Below are 21,267 nucleotides of genomic sequence, written 5' to 3' on the forward strand. Positions count from 1 at the left end.
CTCCAGTATTCTTGCCTGGGAAATCCCATGAACAGGAGTCTGGTATGCTATAATCCATAGAGTCACAAAGAGTTGGACACAGCAATTAAACAACAAACCTGATGGGTATCATGAGAGCCTAACTGGTCTGGAATAACCCAACTCCTCTACTTGAGCCTCCTGCCCTACCTAAGAGGGGAATTACCAAAAAAATGAAAAACATCTGCAAAGTTTACAGTCCAGAGCACAGGCTTACTAAAGGACTATAGATTGCTTCATCCCCTACCTCTCCACCCCCACAACTCAACATCACATTACTAAAGTCATATTTATAATGGTTCCTTTTACCCAGTACATTATGTCCAACTATCAAGAAAAAATTACAAAATGTACTAAAAAGTAAAAGACACAGCTTGAAGAAAAAGCAAGCATCAGAACCAAACACAGCAAAGATGTTGGAATTATCAAACCAGGAATTTAAAACAACTATGATCAATATGCTAAGGTGTCTGTCTAATGGACAAAGGAGACTACATGCAAAAACAGATGGAAATGTGAGCAGAGAAATGAAAATCCTAAGAAAAAAACAAAAAGAAATGCTAGAGATTTAAAACCAAAACAAACCCAGACTGTAACAGGAATGAAGAATGCTTTTGATGGACTTATTGTATAGTAGATATGACATGGATGAGGAAAGAGTTTCTGAGCTTGAGGATGTATCAATAGAAACCTCCAAAAACTGAAAAGCAAATAGAAGAATCAAAACAGAACAGAATATCCAAGGGCTGTGGGCAACTACAGAAGGTATAACATATACATAATGGGGATACCAGAAGAAGAAAAAAAGGAACAGAGCAAATATTTGCAACAATGATTGAGAACTTCCCCAAATTAATGTCAGAAACCAAATAATAGATTCAGCAAGCTCAGAGAAAACTAGGCAGGATAAATTCCCCCAACACCCCCCCCCCCCCAAAAAATACACCTAGGCATATTATTTTCAAACTAGAGAAAATCAAAGATCAGAGGGGAATTTCTGAAAAAAGCCCAAGGAGAAAAATAATTTGTAGAACTAGCCTCCTTAATTATGCTCCTTAATTGTAAACAGTAATAGTACTGTCTTCCAAAACACACTTTTTATTGTTCTAACCATTACTTTTTTATATTTTAATTTGCATACAATGAAACTTACAGTTTGCACAGAGTTGTGTACCTAACACCCAGTATCACGATACAGAATAGTTCTGAACTGTTGTAATCAGCCCCTCTTCCACCTTTAATCTCAAGCAACCACTGGTCTGTTCTCCTATCCCCTATAGTTTTGGCTTTTGCAGAATATCATATAAATGGAATCATACACTGATGATGAGGGGTGTGCTGAGCTTTATGAATATGTAGATGTATGTCTTCACCAAATTTGGAAGTTGTCAGCCATTTCTTCAAATATTTTTTCTTCACAAATCTCTTTGCCTTCTCTAGGATACATAAGACACAAATATGAGACCTCTGCTATTGTCCTTCAGGTTTTTAAGCTCTGTTTATTTTCTTCTGTCTTTCATTATTTAGACTGTACAATTGAACTATCAAGTCTCTTCAACATTTCCTTCCTCTATCTTCTCCATTCTGCTACTGAAATCATCTAATGAATTCTTAGCTATTTCAACATTTAATATTAATATTTGAGCTATTTTAATTTTCTGTCCCCAAATTTCAATTTGGTTCTTTTTATAGTTTCTTTTTCTCATCTGGGAACTTCAGACTTTCCATTCATTTCAAAAGTGCTTACACACTCTTACACTGGGTTACACAGTGTTTATACAGCATTAGAATGACTGCTCTGAGAACTTTTATTGTATTTCCAACAGCAAAGTAATTGCATAATTGGTACCTGTTGATTGCTGTTTTCCCCACAATTGACTATGATTTCCCTAGTTTTTGGTATATCAACTACTTCTGGGCTATATCCTAGAGACTTACATTTTGACACTCTTAGTCATGTTAAAGACTCGTGGTTCTCTGTAGAACTGATCTGTTGTTTTTGTCATTGTGGTAGGCAATAAACGCTATTAGGTTCCAACCACAAGTCCCAACCCACCATTTGTGGGCTGTGGTTTCAGTATTATTTTCAGTTTTCCAAGTCTTTTCAGTATTATTTAGTCTCTCCCCATATGTGCCACCAAAGGGCAGTGGTCTATGCTATAGTTCAGTTCTCAAAACCTTAACGCTTCCTCAAATAAGTTCCACAAATGCTTAGCTCAGGAGTGAATTTCAGACTATATGCAGATTTAGACCATCTTTTTCTCTGTCTTCTGCCTTTCCATGGTTTACCCATAGTCTGTCTCCCACATCCCTTTTCTCAACCCTCTGCCTACATTAAATTTTTTGATTCCCCATTCAGTCGCATATTTGTTGCAATGACATCTGCCTCAGGGATAAAATGGTAAGAAAAAAAAAAGGAAGCAAAAAAGTAACACATACTCTCTCCATACTCTTCGGACTACAGGATACCCTTTTCCCGGCTTCTGATTAAAGAGGAAGATGGTCTTTCGGGGTTTTAAATGGCCTCACAGTGCCACCACCACTACTGCTACCAGCCCTGGAGGACAGCCTCACGATCGGGGCCTGCCTGCTGTCCCATCAGAAGGGTAAATCCAAAACACAAAACAAAAAGAAAAGGTAATTTTATGCAGAATCTTCTTTATGCAATAGTCTTATTTTCCAGGTCTTTGACCATACACAGAGGAAGAGAGGGTTTTTCTTAGAGCTTTTTCTGCCTGGATCCATTGTGGGGATCAAGAATAGGGGGTCCCCTAGAGTTCAAGCCAGGAGATAGAGGATGGTGGATGGAAGTGAAAAGGAAATTCACTGCTGATCAGTCACCAGCCCCAGTTTTGACTTCCTTCCCTACACCTCCTGTGATTATTTACTCTTCAGAGGTCTCACGGTAGCTCTATGTGTTCTGTTCAGGGTTTTTAGTTGTAATCAGTGGGAGAGGCAGAATGTGTTTCCTCCTCCATCTCAGCAGAACTGGAACCACAAAATTTCCAGACATAAACCCCTAACATTTACAGTCAATTGATCTGTGACAAAGGTGTCAAAGCAATTCAACAGGCAAAGAAGAGCTATTTCAACAAATGCTGCTAGGACAACTGGATATCTATATGCAATATAAATAGATAAAACTTTGCTTCACACTGTATACAAAAGCCAACTCAAAATGGATCACAGTCTAAACGTAAAACCAAAAATTATAAAACTTTTTTTAATTTATATATATATATATATATATATATATATTTTATATAAAACTTTTAGAAGAAAACATAGGAGGTTCTCAGTTAGCTTAGAAAAGATTTCTTGGTGATGATACAAAAAAAACCACCAAAGTGAATCTCATCAAAATTCAGACCTTCCGAAGAGCACACTTAGACAACAGAAAGACAGACGACAGACTGGGGGAACAAACATTTTTTTCAAGTCAAACATTTAATAGATTGTATCCAGAATTTTTTTTTTTAATCACCTCCTACAGAGGGTATGGAAAGAAGGGAATCCTCCTACACTGTTGGTGGGAATGTAAATTGGTACAGCCATTATGGAGAAGAGAAGGGAGGGTCCTTAAAAAACTAAAAATAGAGCTATCATATGACCCCCTCAATCCCACTCCTGGGCATATATCCAGATAAAAACATGATCCAAAAGGATACATGTACCCCAAGGTTCACTGCAGCCCTGTTTACAATAGTCAAGACATGGAAGCAACCTAAATGTCCATCAACAGAGGAATGAATAAAGTAGATGTGGTAAATATATACAATGGACTATTACTCAGCTGTTAAAAAGGGTGAAATAATACCATTTGCAGCAACATGAATGGAACTAGAGTGTTAGATGAGTCAGATAGAGAAGGAGATAAATATCATGAAATTCCTCATATGTGGATTCTAAAAAAGAAATTATACAAGTGAAGTTACTTACAAAACAGAAAGAGACTCACAGACTTAGAAAATGAACTTATGGTTGCTGAGGAGAAGGGATAGTTAGGGACTTTGGGAAGGTCATTTACATACGTCTATATTTAAAATGGATAACCAACAGGACGTATTGTATAGTACATGGAGCTCTGCTCAATGTCGTGTGCCAGCCTAGATGGGAGGGGGGTTTGGGGAAGAATGGATATAGGTATATGTATGGCTGAGTCCCTTTGCTGTTCATCTGAAACTACCACAACATTGTTAACCAGCTATATCCCATTACAAAATTTTAAAAAGTTTAAAGTTTGAAAAAAAATTACCTCCTACAACTTGAGTAAGAAAACACACAAAACTTGGCAAAAGATTTTAACAGACATTTTATCAAAGATATACCAATGACTAATAAGCACATGAAAAGATTCCCAACATCATTAGTCACTGTTTTTGTTGCTTAGTTGCTGAGTTGTGTCCAACTCTTTTACAACCCCATGGACTGTAGCCCACCAAGTTCCTCTGTCCATGGGATCCCAAGCAAGAATACTGGAGTGAGTTGCCATTTTCTTCTTCAGGGGATCCTCCCAACCCAGTGACTGAACCCACATCTCCTGCATTGGCAAGCAGATTCTTTACCATTGAGCTACCGGGGAAGCCCCATTAGTCATTAGGTAAAGGCAAATTACAGCCACAAGATACAGCAACATAATTTTTGAATGGCTATAATGAAAAAGACTGGTAATACCAAACACTGGCAAAGATGTTGACAAACTGGACCTCCTGTCCATCGCCACTTGGAATGTAAAATAATATAGTCACTTTTTCTTTAAAAGTTCCTCCTATTATAATAGGAGGGAAGCACGACCTTTGAAAGAGTGACAGAGCCCGAGGACACAACACACACCTATTAAAATCAAATGGGTCCAGGTGGCAGACAAGGCAACCTCAACTAGACCTTGACACTCAGTAAGCAAGCTAAATGACACACCCAGGGGTGCCATGACAGGCTATCAAAAGACCAAGGAGTGGGCAGTGGCCCAATTCCTGGAAATCTCCACCCCTTCCCCAAAACAGCTGGAATAACCCTCCCAATCATTAGCGTATGAAATTACCCAGCCCACAAACACTAACCATGCCACATTTTCGTGGCCACACTCGCCCTCTGCTGTGGCCCACACTCTGTCTGTGGAGGGTGCTTCTCTCTGAATCTGAATAAACCCACTTCTTACCTATCACTTTGTCTCTCACTGAATTCTTTCTGCAATGAGATATCAAGACCCTGAGCTTCTTTAAGTCCTGAAACCAGGTACCATGGGTTTTGGCTTGGTTTGAGCCCTAGCACATGGGTCAATGCCCTATCCAAGGTAAACGGTTTCAATATGACTGAGCAATTTCGTATCAAACCAAGAGACATTAAAACATATGTCAACACACAAGTCTTCTATGCAAATGCTCATAGAAATATCACTCGTAATAGCCAAAAACTGGAAAGTATCCAAATGTTCATTAGTTGGTTAGTAGATGGACAAAATATTGTCCACACAAAGGAATACTACTCAGTCATGAAAAGGAAAAACTACTGTGGATGACTCTCAAAAATATGCTAAGTGAAAGAAGTCAGACATGAAAGAGTGTATATTGTGTGCATGTATGCATGCATGCATGCATGCATGCTAAGTCACTTCAGTCATGTCTGACTCTTTGCGAAACTTGGACCATAGATAGCCCACAAGGCTGCTCTGTCCATGGGATTCTCCAGGCAAGACACTGGAGTGGGTTGCCTGCCCTCCTCCAGAAGATCTTCCCGACCCAGGGATTGAACCTGCATCTCTTACGTCTTCTGAATTGGCAGGCAGGTTCTTTACCACTAGTGATACCTGGGAAGCCCCATATATTGTATGATTCCATATATATGAAATTTTCAGAAAAAGGAAATCTATGGATTTGCGCTTTAATAAAGAATATATCTGTGCTTTGCTCCCTGTTCCTGGTACACAGCTTTAAACATCCTTGGAATTTCCTGAGTGGTTTAAGTATCTGTTATGCTAATACAGTGATTCATAGCTTTAGGACCTGGGCTGATCACCAGAAAGACCAACCACACCATTTAACACAAATGTCAAGTTCTGCCACATCCTTACTGTCTTTACATTGCAAATTCATCTATTGAGAACACGGCCAAGAGTCAAGAAAGAAAGAAAGAAAAAAAGATGTACAAACAAAATGGTAAAAATTATCATTGGACAGACATTTTTACAAAAAATTAAATTTTTGGAAACTCAAAATGTTTAAGTTACTTGCTGCTAAACTCACCCCAACACTACACACAAAATTCATTTGGTATATGGGATACAAAGAGACATTTTCGGTATATACAAAGACTTGATTTTCAAAAGAAAGCCTACATTTGCTACTGCTCTCAACCACATACAGCTATATGACTAAAGTAGGCAAGTTTAACAAGTTCAGGGGGAGGTAGTTGGAACTGGCCTTACCCATGTGGAAATAATTGCTTTCCTGGCCTACAGCTCTTCCTATTAGGATCAAAACACACTGATGTTATCTTAAGAACCCTTCCAATTTTTGAAAAATAAAACCTAAGTGTTCCATAGTTAGCCAGATATTGTCCAGATATTGTTTGTTTTGTTTAAGGAGAAAATTATGGCACATTTATTTTTGTACTTAAATCAAAAGCAGAATTACTATTATGAAGAAAATAAGGGCATTCTGAAAGATAATTATTTCAGTATAGAAAGGCATATACAGAGTTGGTACAGACAAGGCCACCAAGCTTAAACATTGTGATCTGATATTATTAAAACCTCACTTTGGCCCATGGCCTTCTTTGTATCAGAACTTTCCAAATAAACTGTTTGTCCACCAAGAATATGAAATAACGTGAGAGCATACAAATGGTGAGTCATTTAAATTCAATACAGTGACAAGGATAAACTATTAGAGGAAGAATAAAATACAAACTCTGAAGCTCAATGTCTTACAATGCCATTCTGGCATGGATTCTAAATTTTCTAGGCACCTGCCAAAATATAACATGTTGTTTTGATTCATGGAATTGGAAAAGTGGGAAAAAAAAAAATTAAGTCAGACCAGTCTTCTGCCCCTAGCAGTTCAGTATCTATACTATCTAGACTGATGGATATTAAGAAACACAATTTTGTAAAAACAAACAATATAGCCAACCCCAGACCTCCTTGAAGTCTCTCTTAATGTTTTGCCACCTTGAAATCATGACTAATGACTCCAGTCATCTCCAACTTTCTGTCCTATAATTAAGACTCATTTCTTCCCACCCCATCAAGAGACAGGAATGGGACTTCTTCATACATTTGCTTATTATAAACACTCCCGAGGCCTTAACCTTGCTCTCTATATCCTTTTCCACATTTGTTTTCTCCTTATCAGGGTGTTATCCATTTTCCCCATATGCTTCTTTAAGCTATACCCTACTAGCTTCTTGAAAGGAAAAAGCATCATAGTAACTTTTCTAGGCTAAACTCTAATAGATTACAGTCACCTGTCAGCATCCACAGGGACTGGCTCCAGAACTGCCACAGAAGCCAAAATCCAGGCCTGCTCGGGTTCCTTACATAAAATGGCTTAGTTCAGTCAGTCCTACACATATTCAGATGTGGAAACCACGAACACCGAGGTCCATCTGCATTTGCATGGATTACCACTACACACAGAATTTGGAAATCCCTGCCAGAAGGAAAAACAATAAACTTGAAAATATTATTTGGGGACACTCTAAAGTGGTCAGAATTTTTTTTTTCTTCCCTTAGTGATATGCGGATATGAGAGGAAGCTAGTCAAATTAACAAAGAGTGTATTTCAATGGCAACAAATGTGTAAACTTATCTTCATATTTTCTTCCCATTAAAATACAATACACAAATCAAAGGTGTTATCATAGAAGAGATAATCCAATTTTCCTTGACAGGATTCTTCACTGCTGAGCCACCAGGGAAGCATAGCTATAGACCCAAAATATCTGTCTTCCATTAGCAATGGTTAGAGATGCCCATATACTCATGTTAATATAGAAAATATATCATCCTATTTAATTCAATAAATAGCTATAATTTAATACAGGCTAAATCCTAACAGGCTTACTTTGTGCTATTACACTAGCTACTTTATAAATCTATTTTTCACAGAGTAATGCATGAGTGGATGCTTTTAACCCTATTTAAAGTAGACAACAGGACACTGCATGGCAGGTCCTAAGTGGCAGGTTTATGGACTCAGTCACTGGACTGTAAAGTTTCCTGAGGCTTAAACGATATCGGTCCTATTTATAGTTAAAGCCCAGCACTTTGCATAGTGCCTGGCGCTCAATTAACACTTAGGGAAGAAAGGGAGGGGAAGTAACACTAGATCTGATACCAGTGCCACGTGTTACCCCTACCTTAAGATGCGCTTAGTAAGGATTGCTCACTGATTAAATTTTACAAGCCACTAGGTACCGGCACTCGACTAGCTTCAAAAACTTCACTATTGGAAATACTAATACATTGCTTATTAAAGACATATATTTCCTGTGTTTCAGTCGCTGCAAACATGTCTGACTCTCTGTGACCCTATGGACTGGAGCCCACCGGGCTCCTCTGTCCATGGGATTTTCTAGGCAGGAATACTGGAGTGGGCTGCCATTTCCTTCTCCAGAGGATCTTCCTGACCCAGGGATCGAACAAACGTCTCCTGCTTGGCAGACAGATTCTTTACTGCTGATCTACCAGGGAAGCGCAAATATTTCCTGAGGTGATATTAAAAGAGAAATAGTTAAAAATATATATTTAATTAAGCAAAAAGAGATATAATTTTTAAAATATAAATAAAAGTTTACTTCTAGGTTTCCTTATATAAAGAATTTGCATTCATAATAAGAAAATACTTGGTTTAAGTATTATATTAAATTGAATATAATTTTAACATAATTTCAAGTGTTGGACATGTATCTAATATCTTAATGATGCGTAATTTTGTGACTAAGAATGAATACAAATATGTATATTTTATAGACTCTTTAAGTATTGCTTAAGGCATGAAAAAATTTTGTTTAAAAATGTATCACTGTATTTACAAGCTTTATGATTTTAGAATAATATAGCCCTAATACTTACATACATATAAATCCACAGAGGTATTTATGATTATATTTATCTTAAACTGAGGGCTGCACTGCAGCAATTACACTAAAACTTAATATTCTATATGACTTTTAAAAAAATCACGTAGAAAGGCAAAAAAAGGTTTCCATTCTAATAAAACATGCAGAATACCTAATACCATACAGTAATATAAAACAAAAGTAAATACTGTGTCAAGTCCTAGATCCACCTTTCCAAAACAACAACAAACCATGCTACAGTGTTCTATTTATGTACAAAAAAATTTAAATACACCTCAAATTTCTTTCCTATTTCTTTAACTGTTCTAACTCAAATTTTACATCCCTTGAATTCACAGAAGCCATAAGATGGATAAATAATTTTCTAAGACGGTAGTTAATATTAGTAGGTAAGCTTTAAAAATCAGTGGGTGTTTTAATAAATATAGGTACTGGAGCTCTAGGTTAGATCTAACTGACAAAGTCTTTGGGGATGGAGCCCATGGACCTAAGTTTCACAGATCTCCCTGGGCAATTCTCATATGCACTCAAGGCTGAGAACCACAAAAAAGAAAGGTTACACATAGGTGCCTAGAAGCAGAAAATGTTAAAGCTAAACAGGACCGTAAAGATCATCTAATCAGCTCATTTTCCAAAGTTATGAATTTGAAGTTGTGAGAAAGTAAATTCTCCAAGATCACATAGCTAGTAATGCCAGGAGGAGAAACAGGTCTAGTGGCAGGCAGACTAGTGCTTTTTCTGCCACACAAGGCTGCCTTCTCCACTTGAGAGGAAGAAAAAGTATTAACTCTTGATTATACCGCAAGCTTAATCAGTATCATCATAAGCATTCAAATAGCAAATTCTCAGAGAAATGTGACTTTTAAAAAATACTCTTTCTTGAACCTCAAATATTTCCTTTGGAAAGAATGGTGATAAAAAGGTCTAAAATGAAAAGTTGTTTTAATCTATAAATAAGCTGAATAATTATAAAGTGCCTGGAAAGGGCACTCAACCAATGTTTCTCTCCATCAACAGCATGACCTCCTCCTTTCCTTTTTGATTCTACACCAAGATATCTCTCCCTAACTCTCAACTATGCCCCTTTTTATGTTGTTTCTCCTAACTGGCAACACCTTTTGACCTCTTCTTATTCAGGGATGCTAATAAATTTCTTCAACACCCAGTTTAAGACGTGCCTTCTAATGAATCTTCTGAACTAACTTACCCTACTCAAATAACTTGTTTCTTCCCTTATTATTTAAACTGCTCATGCTTTTAAACCATATACTTGCTTATACCTCCTTTTGAAGCTCTGCAATTATAATTACATCCCCCATTGCTTTGTACTTTTCAATTTTCTTCCATAATTACAACTAAATTATCAATGGGTTAGAATACAAGCACCCCAAAGACAAGGATATCAGTCTGTTTTGCTTACTGATGGACTGTAAGCACCATCCTGCAAGCACCATTCCTGCAATGCCAGGAATATTAGAAGCTGCTCAATAAATACTTTCCAGGATTATTTCTCCTTCCATTCATCAGTCTTTCTAACATAAAGACACAGATATGAAACACTAAACTTTTTGGGAAAATGAAGATAGATATGTTTGCACCTTAGAAATTTGCAAATTTTTTTACAGTTAATAGAGCTATAACAGATGAATCAACCCACTGGCTATAGGAAGTCATTAGCTTCTTCATTACACAATACTCTATGATTCAGTGGATATACAACGGCAGCTAACACAGAGAAGGTAAAGGCTTTAAGTCTTTAAAGTCCTAGAGTTTGAAATCCTGCCTTTCTATGGTGAAGAACTACTTAACTTTGCTCTCTTTTAAAACTATGAATTAAGAATAATTGAAAGTCGCTCAGTTGTGTCCCAATCTTTGCGACCCTATGGACTATACAGTCCATGGAATTCTCCAGGCCAGAGTACTGGAATGGGTAGCCCTTCCCTTCTCCAGGAGATCTTCCCAACCCAGGGATAGAATCCAGGTCTCCCGCATAACAAGCGGATTCTTGACCAGCTGAGTCACCAGGGGAGCCCAAGAATACTGGAGTGGGTAGGCTATCCTTTCTCCAGGGGATCTTCCTGACCCAGGAATCAAACCAGGGTCTCCTGCACTGTGGGAGGATTCTTTACCAGTTGAGCTATCAGGGAAGCTCCTGAATTAAGAACAACCTAATGAAAAAACACTAATTTCTGGATTATTCAGGTTCAAGTTATGTAACAATATATAACTCTTGAAATACATAAATTTAAGAAAGCAATTTTATCCTTTTTTTAAAACAACTTGTTTCATCCTGTACTTAAGTAATGCTGAAAATACAATTATCCCTTTCTTGAAAAAGTTTTAAAACTACAATTTTTTGAGTCAAGTACATTTAAAAACTATTTTTGATAGTGATAATTTTACAAGTTAGCCTTTCAAATAAATACACTATAAAATTCTACTCCCCCAAATTACCTGCTTTATAGCATTTTTATGCAATTTAATCAAAACACAAAAATCCAGCTAGCCCATCCCCAGGACTGTACAAAGAACACATCAACACGGTTAGGCATTCAGTGACAAAACAGAATTGGGAAGGGTCACTATTTTTCTCTCTTCATTTTAAGCTATATATTTCACTGCACATATGAAAAGATAACAGTGATAATTAGAATGCATCAAAAATATATGGCTAATCACATAATCTCAGAGGTCTTAGCTATTGAGCTATAGCTATTTTTCAGCTGTCAAACTACAGGACAACTGAATGAAGAGAAAACTCTAAATAAGTGAATACACAGAGGGAGATTATATTATATAGTGGAATGAATGGGTTTTGGAGACACACTGAGGTTCACATCTCAGGACTCCCATCTCCCAGTTGTTTGACCATAGGCAAAATGTTTAACTTCTCTGAGACTTGGTTTATCTATAAAATGGGCATATTTCTCACTTGCAGAGTTCTGATGAAGATTTAAAAGGATAATGTGTCATTCATTTGCTTAAACTCTCTAATGATTCACTATAACTTAGGAAAAAAATTACAAACCCCTTCAAAAATTACCTTCTTACTTTCAAAGAAAGGAATCATGTATTTTGGTCTCAACATTTCTTCAAATATGCAAGTAAAAATGTTCAATAGGTAGACAAAACATAGGCTTAAAGTCAGAATTCAGGGAAGGGTAGGGCTTCTCCGGTGGGTCAGTGATAAAGAATCCACCTGCAATGTAGGAGATGTGGGTTCAATCCCTGGGTCAGGAAGATCTCCTGGAAAAGGAAATGGCAACCTATCCCAGTTTTCTTGACTGGGAAATCCCACAGAGAGGAGCCTGGTGAACTACAGTCCACAGGGTCACAGAAAGTTGGATACAACTTAGCAACTAAACCACCACCACCACAGGGAAGGGTACACAAGAGACAAGCAAAGCTCAGTGTCATCAAGCATTCAGATCACAAATTTATTCAAAGACTACTATCTTTGTAATTTTGATACACCAGTCTTTTGATACACTCCTCCTACCTGATATTATTGTTATGAATTTACTTATTAATCCCTACTTAACAAATATTTTCACAGTAATGAGCTATAACAATTTTCCAACTACCCTAGAACAAGTAAGCTCCTTCCTAACCTCCTCCCTTAGCATGTCATAAGTTTTCTAACATTATAAACATGGTAAACTCAGCTTTTTCTTTAAGTAGACCAAAAACTTTTAGTTTATCTCCTACCTCCAAAGTAATTCTCTATTATTGACCAGACACTAAAATTGAGCACAGTCCCAGGTGGCACAAGTGACCAAGAACTTGCCTGCCAATGCAGGAGACATAAGAGATGCTGGTTCTATCCCTGGCAGGAAGACCCCCTGAAGGAGGGCATGGCAACCCACTCCAGCATTCTTGCCTGGAGAATGCCCATGGACAGAGGAGCCTGGTGGCTACAGTCCATAGGTTGTAAAAAGTCAGACACGACTGAAGTGACTAGGCTTGCATGCAAGTGGGATCTGGACTTGGACTCCACTTACTTCCAGTCTCAACCTTAACTACACATTTCTACTCTTTTTCAGGTTTTTTCCCCATGTATTGATGCCACTGTTTCCCCCATCAGAGAGTAAGCGCCCCTAGAGGCAAGAACCATATTATATCACCTATTCTCATAGCACTTAGCCTACCATGTCCAAAAATATCTATGCCACTAGCACATACACATATTCAATAATTTCTTTGTTTTCTTTTGTATTGTCTATTTCCCAAAGTTAAATAATTAAAACTAATTTGTAGCCTATCCCAGCTACCATTTACTGAATACTTACTATGCATCACTCTGTAATTTTTTAATCCACAGAATATTATCACATTTTATCAACTCTAAAATATCATAGACTTAATTTTAGAGGTGTTAAGATGTGAAAAATAGTAAATGGTGACTATGAGGTGTCACTCACTAGAAGACATATTCCATTTTCAGAGATCTTAAAATGCAAGAAAAAAATGTGCAAGAGAGGGCTTAAAAATTTTGTCCTCAATAATACCTGTTAACCAGGTATTACTCTTACAATCTTCAGTTACAATCTTTAGTAACTGGGGGAGAAATGGATCAGAAGCAAGCTGATTTAACTACTTCCTCTCCATAAAGTAAAATATATATATAAGCAGTATGTGTTGATATGCTCAGAAGAATACTTACAAAACTGTCTTGCAAACATCTACATTCCCAAACTTTTTATAATGATAAAGTTCAAAAGATCACTGATCACTCCCATGAAAAAATTCATAGTAATTCATAGTAATTCATACTAAAACCTAAAATTCATACTGACAAATTTTAGACAAATAAATATGCCCAATTTTATTAACAGGAATATTTTCTTTTCTCAAAATGGCAGCACAGACTTGAGTTTGTTGAGAATACAAAGAGATGAATTAAGCATTTTTCATAGACAAAGTATATATTACAAATCAATACCAAAGTAATTTGCCAATATACATACAATTAAACATTTAAAGGCAAAAAATTTCCAAATGACTATAAAATTTCACCTAACACACTGATATATCTAACGACTGATAAATTTTACAATCACCCAATAATAGTTCCAGTTAACTCCTTAGATATTTACTCAACCCAAGATCAGGTTCTAATATGACTTAACTGAAATTGATTTATAGGTCAAATTCACTTAGTATTATGTACTTCAGATATTTTCAATTTGTTATATTAATTTAAAAAACACTATGAATTAAGAACTAATAAGTATATAAAAATTCTCATCTTACTTCTCCATTTCTTAATGTTGTGATGACTCCTCTTGCTACACCCATTCTAAATAGTGTTTCTGTGGCCTGTGAATTTAAAAGAAAAAAAAACCAAAGATAAATCATCTGTGATCTGTATTGAACTGTACATCCCAACACCAAAATGCAAAACATTCAACATTACATTTTTCAGGAACCTCTAAAGAAGCATGAATAAGGTATAATAAGCTTTATACTATACTCCAAAAATATCATTTTGAGAACATTTTAATGTTATGAAGAGCTCAAACTGCAATGTTTCAAAGGTTATTTTGATCTGCTATTATCATTTCACACCTATAGTTTCAAATTAGAACACTTAAATAAGTATAAAACTTAGTCTGGTTAACAAAGATTAAATAAGTACTTAGAACTTGAATTCAATTCAGAAACTACCATTTATTCTGATTGGTATATAAATACCAGTCCAAATCACTTGACTGGCACTGAAATACTGACAGAAAATGAAGTAATTCTGTGATGTCATGTATTAAATAGCACCTGAAAAGACTTAATGCTTTCTATACACTAACAATGAACAATCCTAAAAGGAAACTAAGAATTTTGTTTATAACAGTATCAAAAAAAATTTTAAAGACATAAGAATAAATTTAACCAAAACAGCAGAAGACTTATTCACTGGAAACTAAAAAACACTGCCCAGAGATCTAAAAATATAAATAAATGGAAAGACATCATCAATTAAAAGACATAATATTGCTAAGATATCAATACTATCCAAAATGACCTATAGAGTCAATGCTATTCCTATCAAAATTCCAATGATTTCTTTACATAAATACAAAAATCCATCCTAAAATTCATATGCAACCCCGAAGACCCCAAACAGCCAAAATAATCTTGAAAAAGAGGAACAAAGTTGGAGGACTCACACCTTCTGATTTCAAAACTTACCTTAAAGCTACAGTAATCATAAAGATATGTATAGGCCAATGAAACAGAAGAGAGAACCTGGAAACAAACTTTATAAACGGTCTAATGATGTTCAAGAAAGGTACTGAGACCATTCAATGGAGAAAGGACAGTCTTTTTAACAAATGGTACTGGGAAAACTGGACAAACACTACTAAATTTGTGAATTCAGCACAACATGAATATAATTTCAGTCCATAACTCAGAGAGAGTTAAAATAGGCCACTAATAGGGAGGAAGAAAGGTTATCCATACACACAAACAAAAAACAAGTGATGAATGACTTTGCTATGACAGATTTTTACAAACACATATACAACTAGATGTTGAAAGATTTACAGACATTTTTATTAAAAGAAAAAATTTACCAATAATACATTGTATTTTTTTTCCATTCTTAATGATATGTACACTAAATTACATCTTCCATCTTCCTGTTTCTTTTGAAAACCTTATTTAATCTAGTGATATGATTAACAGGCCTCATCTAGGTCAGGTTAGTTACTGTATATATTTGAGAAGCAAAAAGGGGAAAGGCAGAGGCAGCAAGCACTTGGGATAAAATCCACAACTTCTCCTCTAAATCACATCAAACTACTTTACTCTTTTGTAACTCACAAACATGAGGCAGTCTAAAGATTTAATTATTCTTTTGCACTTTCTCCAATAGAGAAAGAATACTAAATTCAATCTTTTGTTTCCAACTAAATTGATTTATTTCATGAGCTCTTCCCACCAACATTTTTAAGGACATCTCATTCTGACAGCTCTCTGTCAATTCAGCTCAACTTCCTTTGATTCTATAGTAAAGCATTGGAGTGGACAACATTATTTTGACCTCTACTAAAGAGACTGCTTTTAATTTACTTGTACCCAAACAACGACTAACAAGTGTCCAAAACAATGAGATACAGGGCTAATTCTCAGCATCTGTAAATTTACCACTAACAAATTTTTCATTGAAATTTCCCTCTCTTCGAGTTTTGATAATAACTAAAATGATTAATACTAAAAACACTCATTAAACATTTGTCAGTGGCAGAGAAAAAACCATCTGTAGCTTCTCGGTTAAAAATGTTAGCAAGAGAGACTGCTTTTAGGAAAAGTGTTGGATAAAGCAACTCAGGGACATGAAATCTAAATGTAAGAAATGCAAATTTGAAGAACAGATCCTTGTGTTTGGGGGTATGGGTATATGTATGTATATATGTGTGTGTGCATGCGTGCACACGCACAAGCCAAAAAAAGATCCAGAAGGATCTTTTCTAATATCCTATCATGTACATATACCATTTGCTAACAGTATAAAGAAAAATGGAAAAATAAAAGTAACAATTTTTATACACTAAAAGATAAAATAGATTTAAAACAGAATTTTGGAACAGTGTGAAATATTATAAGACAAGCAAAACTACACTGAATGACTCCCAAAGTGAAAATAATCAAAATTCAACAGAGACTCATGTTCTTACAGTTCAATGCATTTTAACTCATTAAAGCAACACAAAATAAGTCACCTTAACAAGAAATACATACTTAATAGACTTTGCCTTGAAAATCATCATATTACAGAAGGACTTCAATGGGTTAAATTAATATGCAGTTTATACATATGAATACAAAAGCTGTATTTAGCATATATTTATTTCCTACTTCCTATATTTACATCCTTTTAGTCAAGCAACTAGAATTCTAGTTATCTTATTCCCACGATTTACTATCTTGGTAAGCCTCAGACAGGTTGCCAAGACAGTAAATAAGACCTGACCTCCTCTGTAAAAAGGTGACAGTTAGTATCAGCCTGTTTCCCTCTGTTGGTTAGTGGTTATGTTAATGTATGTAAAAACCTCAGTAAAGAGCTACATAAAGGTAAAATAGTGAGTCCAGGGTCTACTTTAGGACTTCGTGAGATGAAAAGATGTTTGATAAAACACTCATTTTTATGTATTTCCAGGGCCTTAAAAAAATAACATAAAGATTAAGAAAGCAGGTTTTAGAAACAGGCTGCTCAGTTCAAAATCTAGCTTTGTTATTTGTAAGATGTGTGATCCAAACAAGCAACTTATTTCTTTGAGTGCAACTTCATGGTTAACAGAATCAGGATAACAACAGTATGGAACTAAAGGAAAATTATAAGTGTTCAATAGATGATTTTATTATTACTAATATCCTAAAGAAAATACAAAATTCCAATTCTACTTAAAAAGTGGTCATCAGATTACAGTTAAAAATACAATTAAAAACTACATCAGATGGGAATTAAAAATGTACTATATAAAACAGTCAACCACAATTAGCACATTATGCCATATGGCTATTTATTTATGCTAACATTCTTGACAAGACAACCGGAAATAAAGAAAACTTACATTATTTCAAAAAGATTAATTTAGCTAAAGAAATAATATGCAATAGTCATTCCCCAGCTGTTTATCCTGGCCACAGAAGAAAAAGAGATTTAAATACTGAAGCTTTTAAGTACCAGCTGCTTTCCTTCTTTATGATGATAAAAATACAAAGTAAAAAATAGGAAAATTAAGCATTAGCTATCTCAGTTCAGTTCAGTTCAGTTCAGAAGCTCAGTCGTGTCTGACTCTTTGTGACCCCATGGACTGCAGCACGCCGGGCCTCCCTGTCCATCACCGACTCCCGGAGTCGACCCAAACCCATGTCCATTGAGTTAGTGATGCCATCCAACCACCTCATCTTCTGTCGTCCCTTTCTCCTCCCGCCTTCAATCTTTCCCAGCATCAGGGTCTTTTCCAACGAGTCAGTGCTTCACATCAGGTAGCCAAAGTACTGGAGTTTCAGCTTCAGCATCAGTCCTTCCAATGAATATCCAGGACTGATCTGCTTTAGGATTGACTGGCTGGATCTCCTTGCAGTCCAATGGACTCTCAAGAGTCTTCTCCAACACCACAGTTCAAAAGCATCAATTCTTCAGCACTCAGCCTTCTTTATAGTCCAACTCTCACATCCATACATGACCACTGGAAAAACCAGAACTTTGACTAGATGGACCTTTGTTGACAAAGTACTGTCTTTGCTTTTTAATATGCTGTCTAGGTTGGTCATAATTATCCTTAGAAGGAGCAAGCGTCTTCTAATTTCATGGCTGCAATCACCATCTGCAGTGATTTTGGAGCCCCCCAAAATAAAGTCAGCCACTGTTTCCACTGTTTCCCCATCTATTTGCCATGAAGTGATGGGACCAGATGCCATGATCTTAGTTTTCTGAATGTTGAGCTTTAATGCCAACTTTTTCACTCTCCTCTTTCACTTTCATCAAGAGGCTCTTTAGTTCTTCTTCACTTTCTGCTATAAGGGTGGTGTCATCTGCATATCTGAGGTTATTGATATTTCTCCCGGCAATCTTGATTCCAGCTTGTGCTTCAACCAGTCTGGCATTTTGCGTGATGTACTCTGCATAGAAGTTAAATAAGCTGGGTGACAATATACAGGCTTGACGTACTCCTTTCCCAATTTGGAACCAGTCTGTTGTTCCATGTTCAGTTCTAACTGTTGCTTCCTGACCTGCATACAGATATCTCAGTGAGCTATAAGAAAAGCCCAAGCATACTGTAGTGGGTAGCCTATCCCTTCTCCAGCGAATCTTCCCTACCCAGGAATTGAACTGGCATCTCCTGCATTGCAGGCGGATTCTTTACCAACTGAGCTATGAGGGAAGCCCTATTAGCTATCTGCTCCTAACTAAAGAATCACTGCATTACAAAAGTCTAATCATATACCTTCCAAATACACAAAGGCATTAGTTTAGCAACCGAGACCTTTATGAAGTCCCCAAACCTTTCTCACACTCTTCCCTCCAGGCAGCTGCCTAGAGCCCACTGCTTTCTGGCTCACGAATTACAGTTCATAATCTCAGGGCCCTTGCACCACAGCAGTTACAGCCCAGGGAGCAAACGCTCTGAGAGGAGCTCTGTCTGTCTAGCCAGGAAACAGGGAAGGGGGCTCGAGCGAAGCAGAGACTGTGGAGGGAATTAATTCCTAGCTTGGGGGGGAGGGGGGGCGGGGTGGACAGGAGGTGTTTCCTTTATTCCTCTTGACTCTGCCCCCAAGGACAGATCCCAATTATACGATGAAGCGGCACCAGTTCTGGTAGTTAAAGCTACAAAATCAATTCTGTTTTTCTAGGCAAGGGTCTGTGGAGAGAGGACACTTGTAATCCAAAGAAGAGAGGAAGAATCCTCATTATTTTTTTTCCCACTCTTTTTCTCTATTCATTTCCTCCCAACAGCAGACCCTGGGCAGTGTATGCAGCTGAGACAGGAGAGTAGACAGCTAGAGCTCTGAGAGCAATCTGTCTTTCTGGCCAGAGGACCAGGAAAAGGAGACCCAGTGAAGCAGAAACTAAAGAGGTAATCCCAGCAAGAAGAGCTACATAAAGGAATCCGTTAACTAAACCTGTGTTTGAACTAGCAAAACTACAGAGCTCACTCTCCCATCAGCTGATGCATGGAACAGACCTAAGTAGCAAAGCAAAGGCTTTGAGGGGAAAACTACAATTAAAACTACCACCCAAATCCTAGCACAGCCCATGAGGGGCACACACAAAGCAGCACAAGAACTAACATTGGAACTCACTAACAAAGCAACTGACATTGGAACTGCTGCCCACTGGAGGTGAGACAGAACTTGCAGTCTGAATCTAACAGGTGACTGCTAACGACCAAAGTAAAAAATAATGATTAACAAATAAATAAAAATAAAAATGGCATTGAACAGGTATATTACCATATGTGAAACGAATCTCCAGTTAAGGTTCGATGCATGAGACAGGGTGCTCGGGGCTGGTGCAGTGGGATGACCCAGAGGGATGGGATGGGGAGGGAGGTGGGAGGGGGGTTCAGGATGGGGAACACAGGTACACCCGTGGCGGATTCATGTCAATGTATGGCAAAACCACTACAATACTGGAAAGTAATTAGCCTCCAATTAAAATAACTAAATTTATATTAAAAAAATAAAAATAAACATTTAAAAAATCATCACTCTCTAGAGCATTTTAACACAACCCAGAATCTCACAGCATTATATTCAAAATACCCAGAAACAATCCGAAATTACTCAACCTGCAAAATACAAAAATCTTGACCACTTCTCACAGGAAAAATAATCAGATGTCAAAATTACCAGATAGGGCTGGTAAAGAAGCTATAATAACCGTGTTTCATGAGGTAAGGTTAAACACACTTGCCATGGATGGAAAGAGAAGTTCTCAGTAGAGAAACAGAAATTGAAAAAAAGTGGAATTATTGGAAATGAAAATAAACTATCTGAAAGAAATTTAGTAGATGGGGACTCAAGAGCAGAATGAAGATGAAAGAGGAAAGAATCAGTGAACTTGAAGATAAGCAGATAAAAATAATCCAGTCTACAGAACAAAAAGAAAAGACTGAAACAAAAATTGAGCAGAGCTCACACACATGCATGAGAACAATCAAAGATGTACTATTTATTTGTAGTATCAGAGACCTCACTTCAGTTCAGTCACTCAGTCATGTCCAACTCTTTGCGACCCCATGGAATGCAGCACACCAGGCCTCCCTGTCCATCACCAACTTCTGGAGTTTACTCAAACTCATGTCCACTAAGTTGATGATGCCATCCAACCATCTCATCCTCTGTCGTCCCCTTCTCCTCCCAACTTCAATCTTTCCCAGCATCAGAGTCTTATCAAATGAGTCAGTTCTTCACAAAGTGGCCAAAGTACTAGAGTTTCAGCTTTAGCATCCATCAGTCCTTCCAACGAATATTCAGGGCTGATTTCCTTTAGGATAGACTGGTTGGATCTCCTTGCTGTCCAAGAGACTCTCAAGAGTCTTCTCCAACACCACAATTCAAAAGCATCAATTCTTCAGCGCTCACTTTCTCTATAGTTCAACTCTCACATCCATACATGACTACTGGAACAACCAGAACTTTGACTAGATGGACCTTTGT

General features: G+C 37.0%; 1 protein-coding gene across 1 annotated transcript in view; it reads right to left on the reverse strand.

Moving 5' to 3' along the window:
- TMEM135 (transmembrane protein 135) overlaps positions 1–21,267 on the reverse strand; it is a 255,523-nt gene that overhangs the window by 142,421 nt on the left and 91,835 nt on the right. The window contains exon 5 of the mRNA XM_070457152.1: positions 14,353–14,418. Within this exon, the coding sequence (XP_070313253.1) occupies positions 14,353–14,418 (66 nt within the window). The remainder of the gene's footprint in view (positions 1–14,352; positions 14,419–21,267) is intronic.

The sequence above is a fragment of the Odocoileus virginianus genome, chromosome 28 (genome assembly GCF_023699985.2).
Source record: "Odocoileus virginianus isolate 20LAN1187 ecotype Illinois chromosome 28, Ovbor_1.2, whole genome shotgun sequence".
Lineage (NCBI taxonomy): Eukaryota > Metazoa > Chordata > Mammalia > Artiodactyla > Cervidae > Odocoileus > Odocoileus virginianus.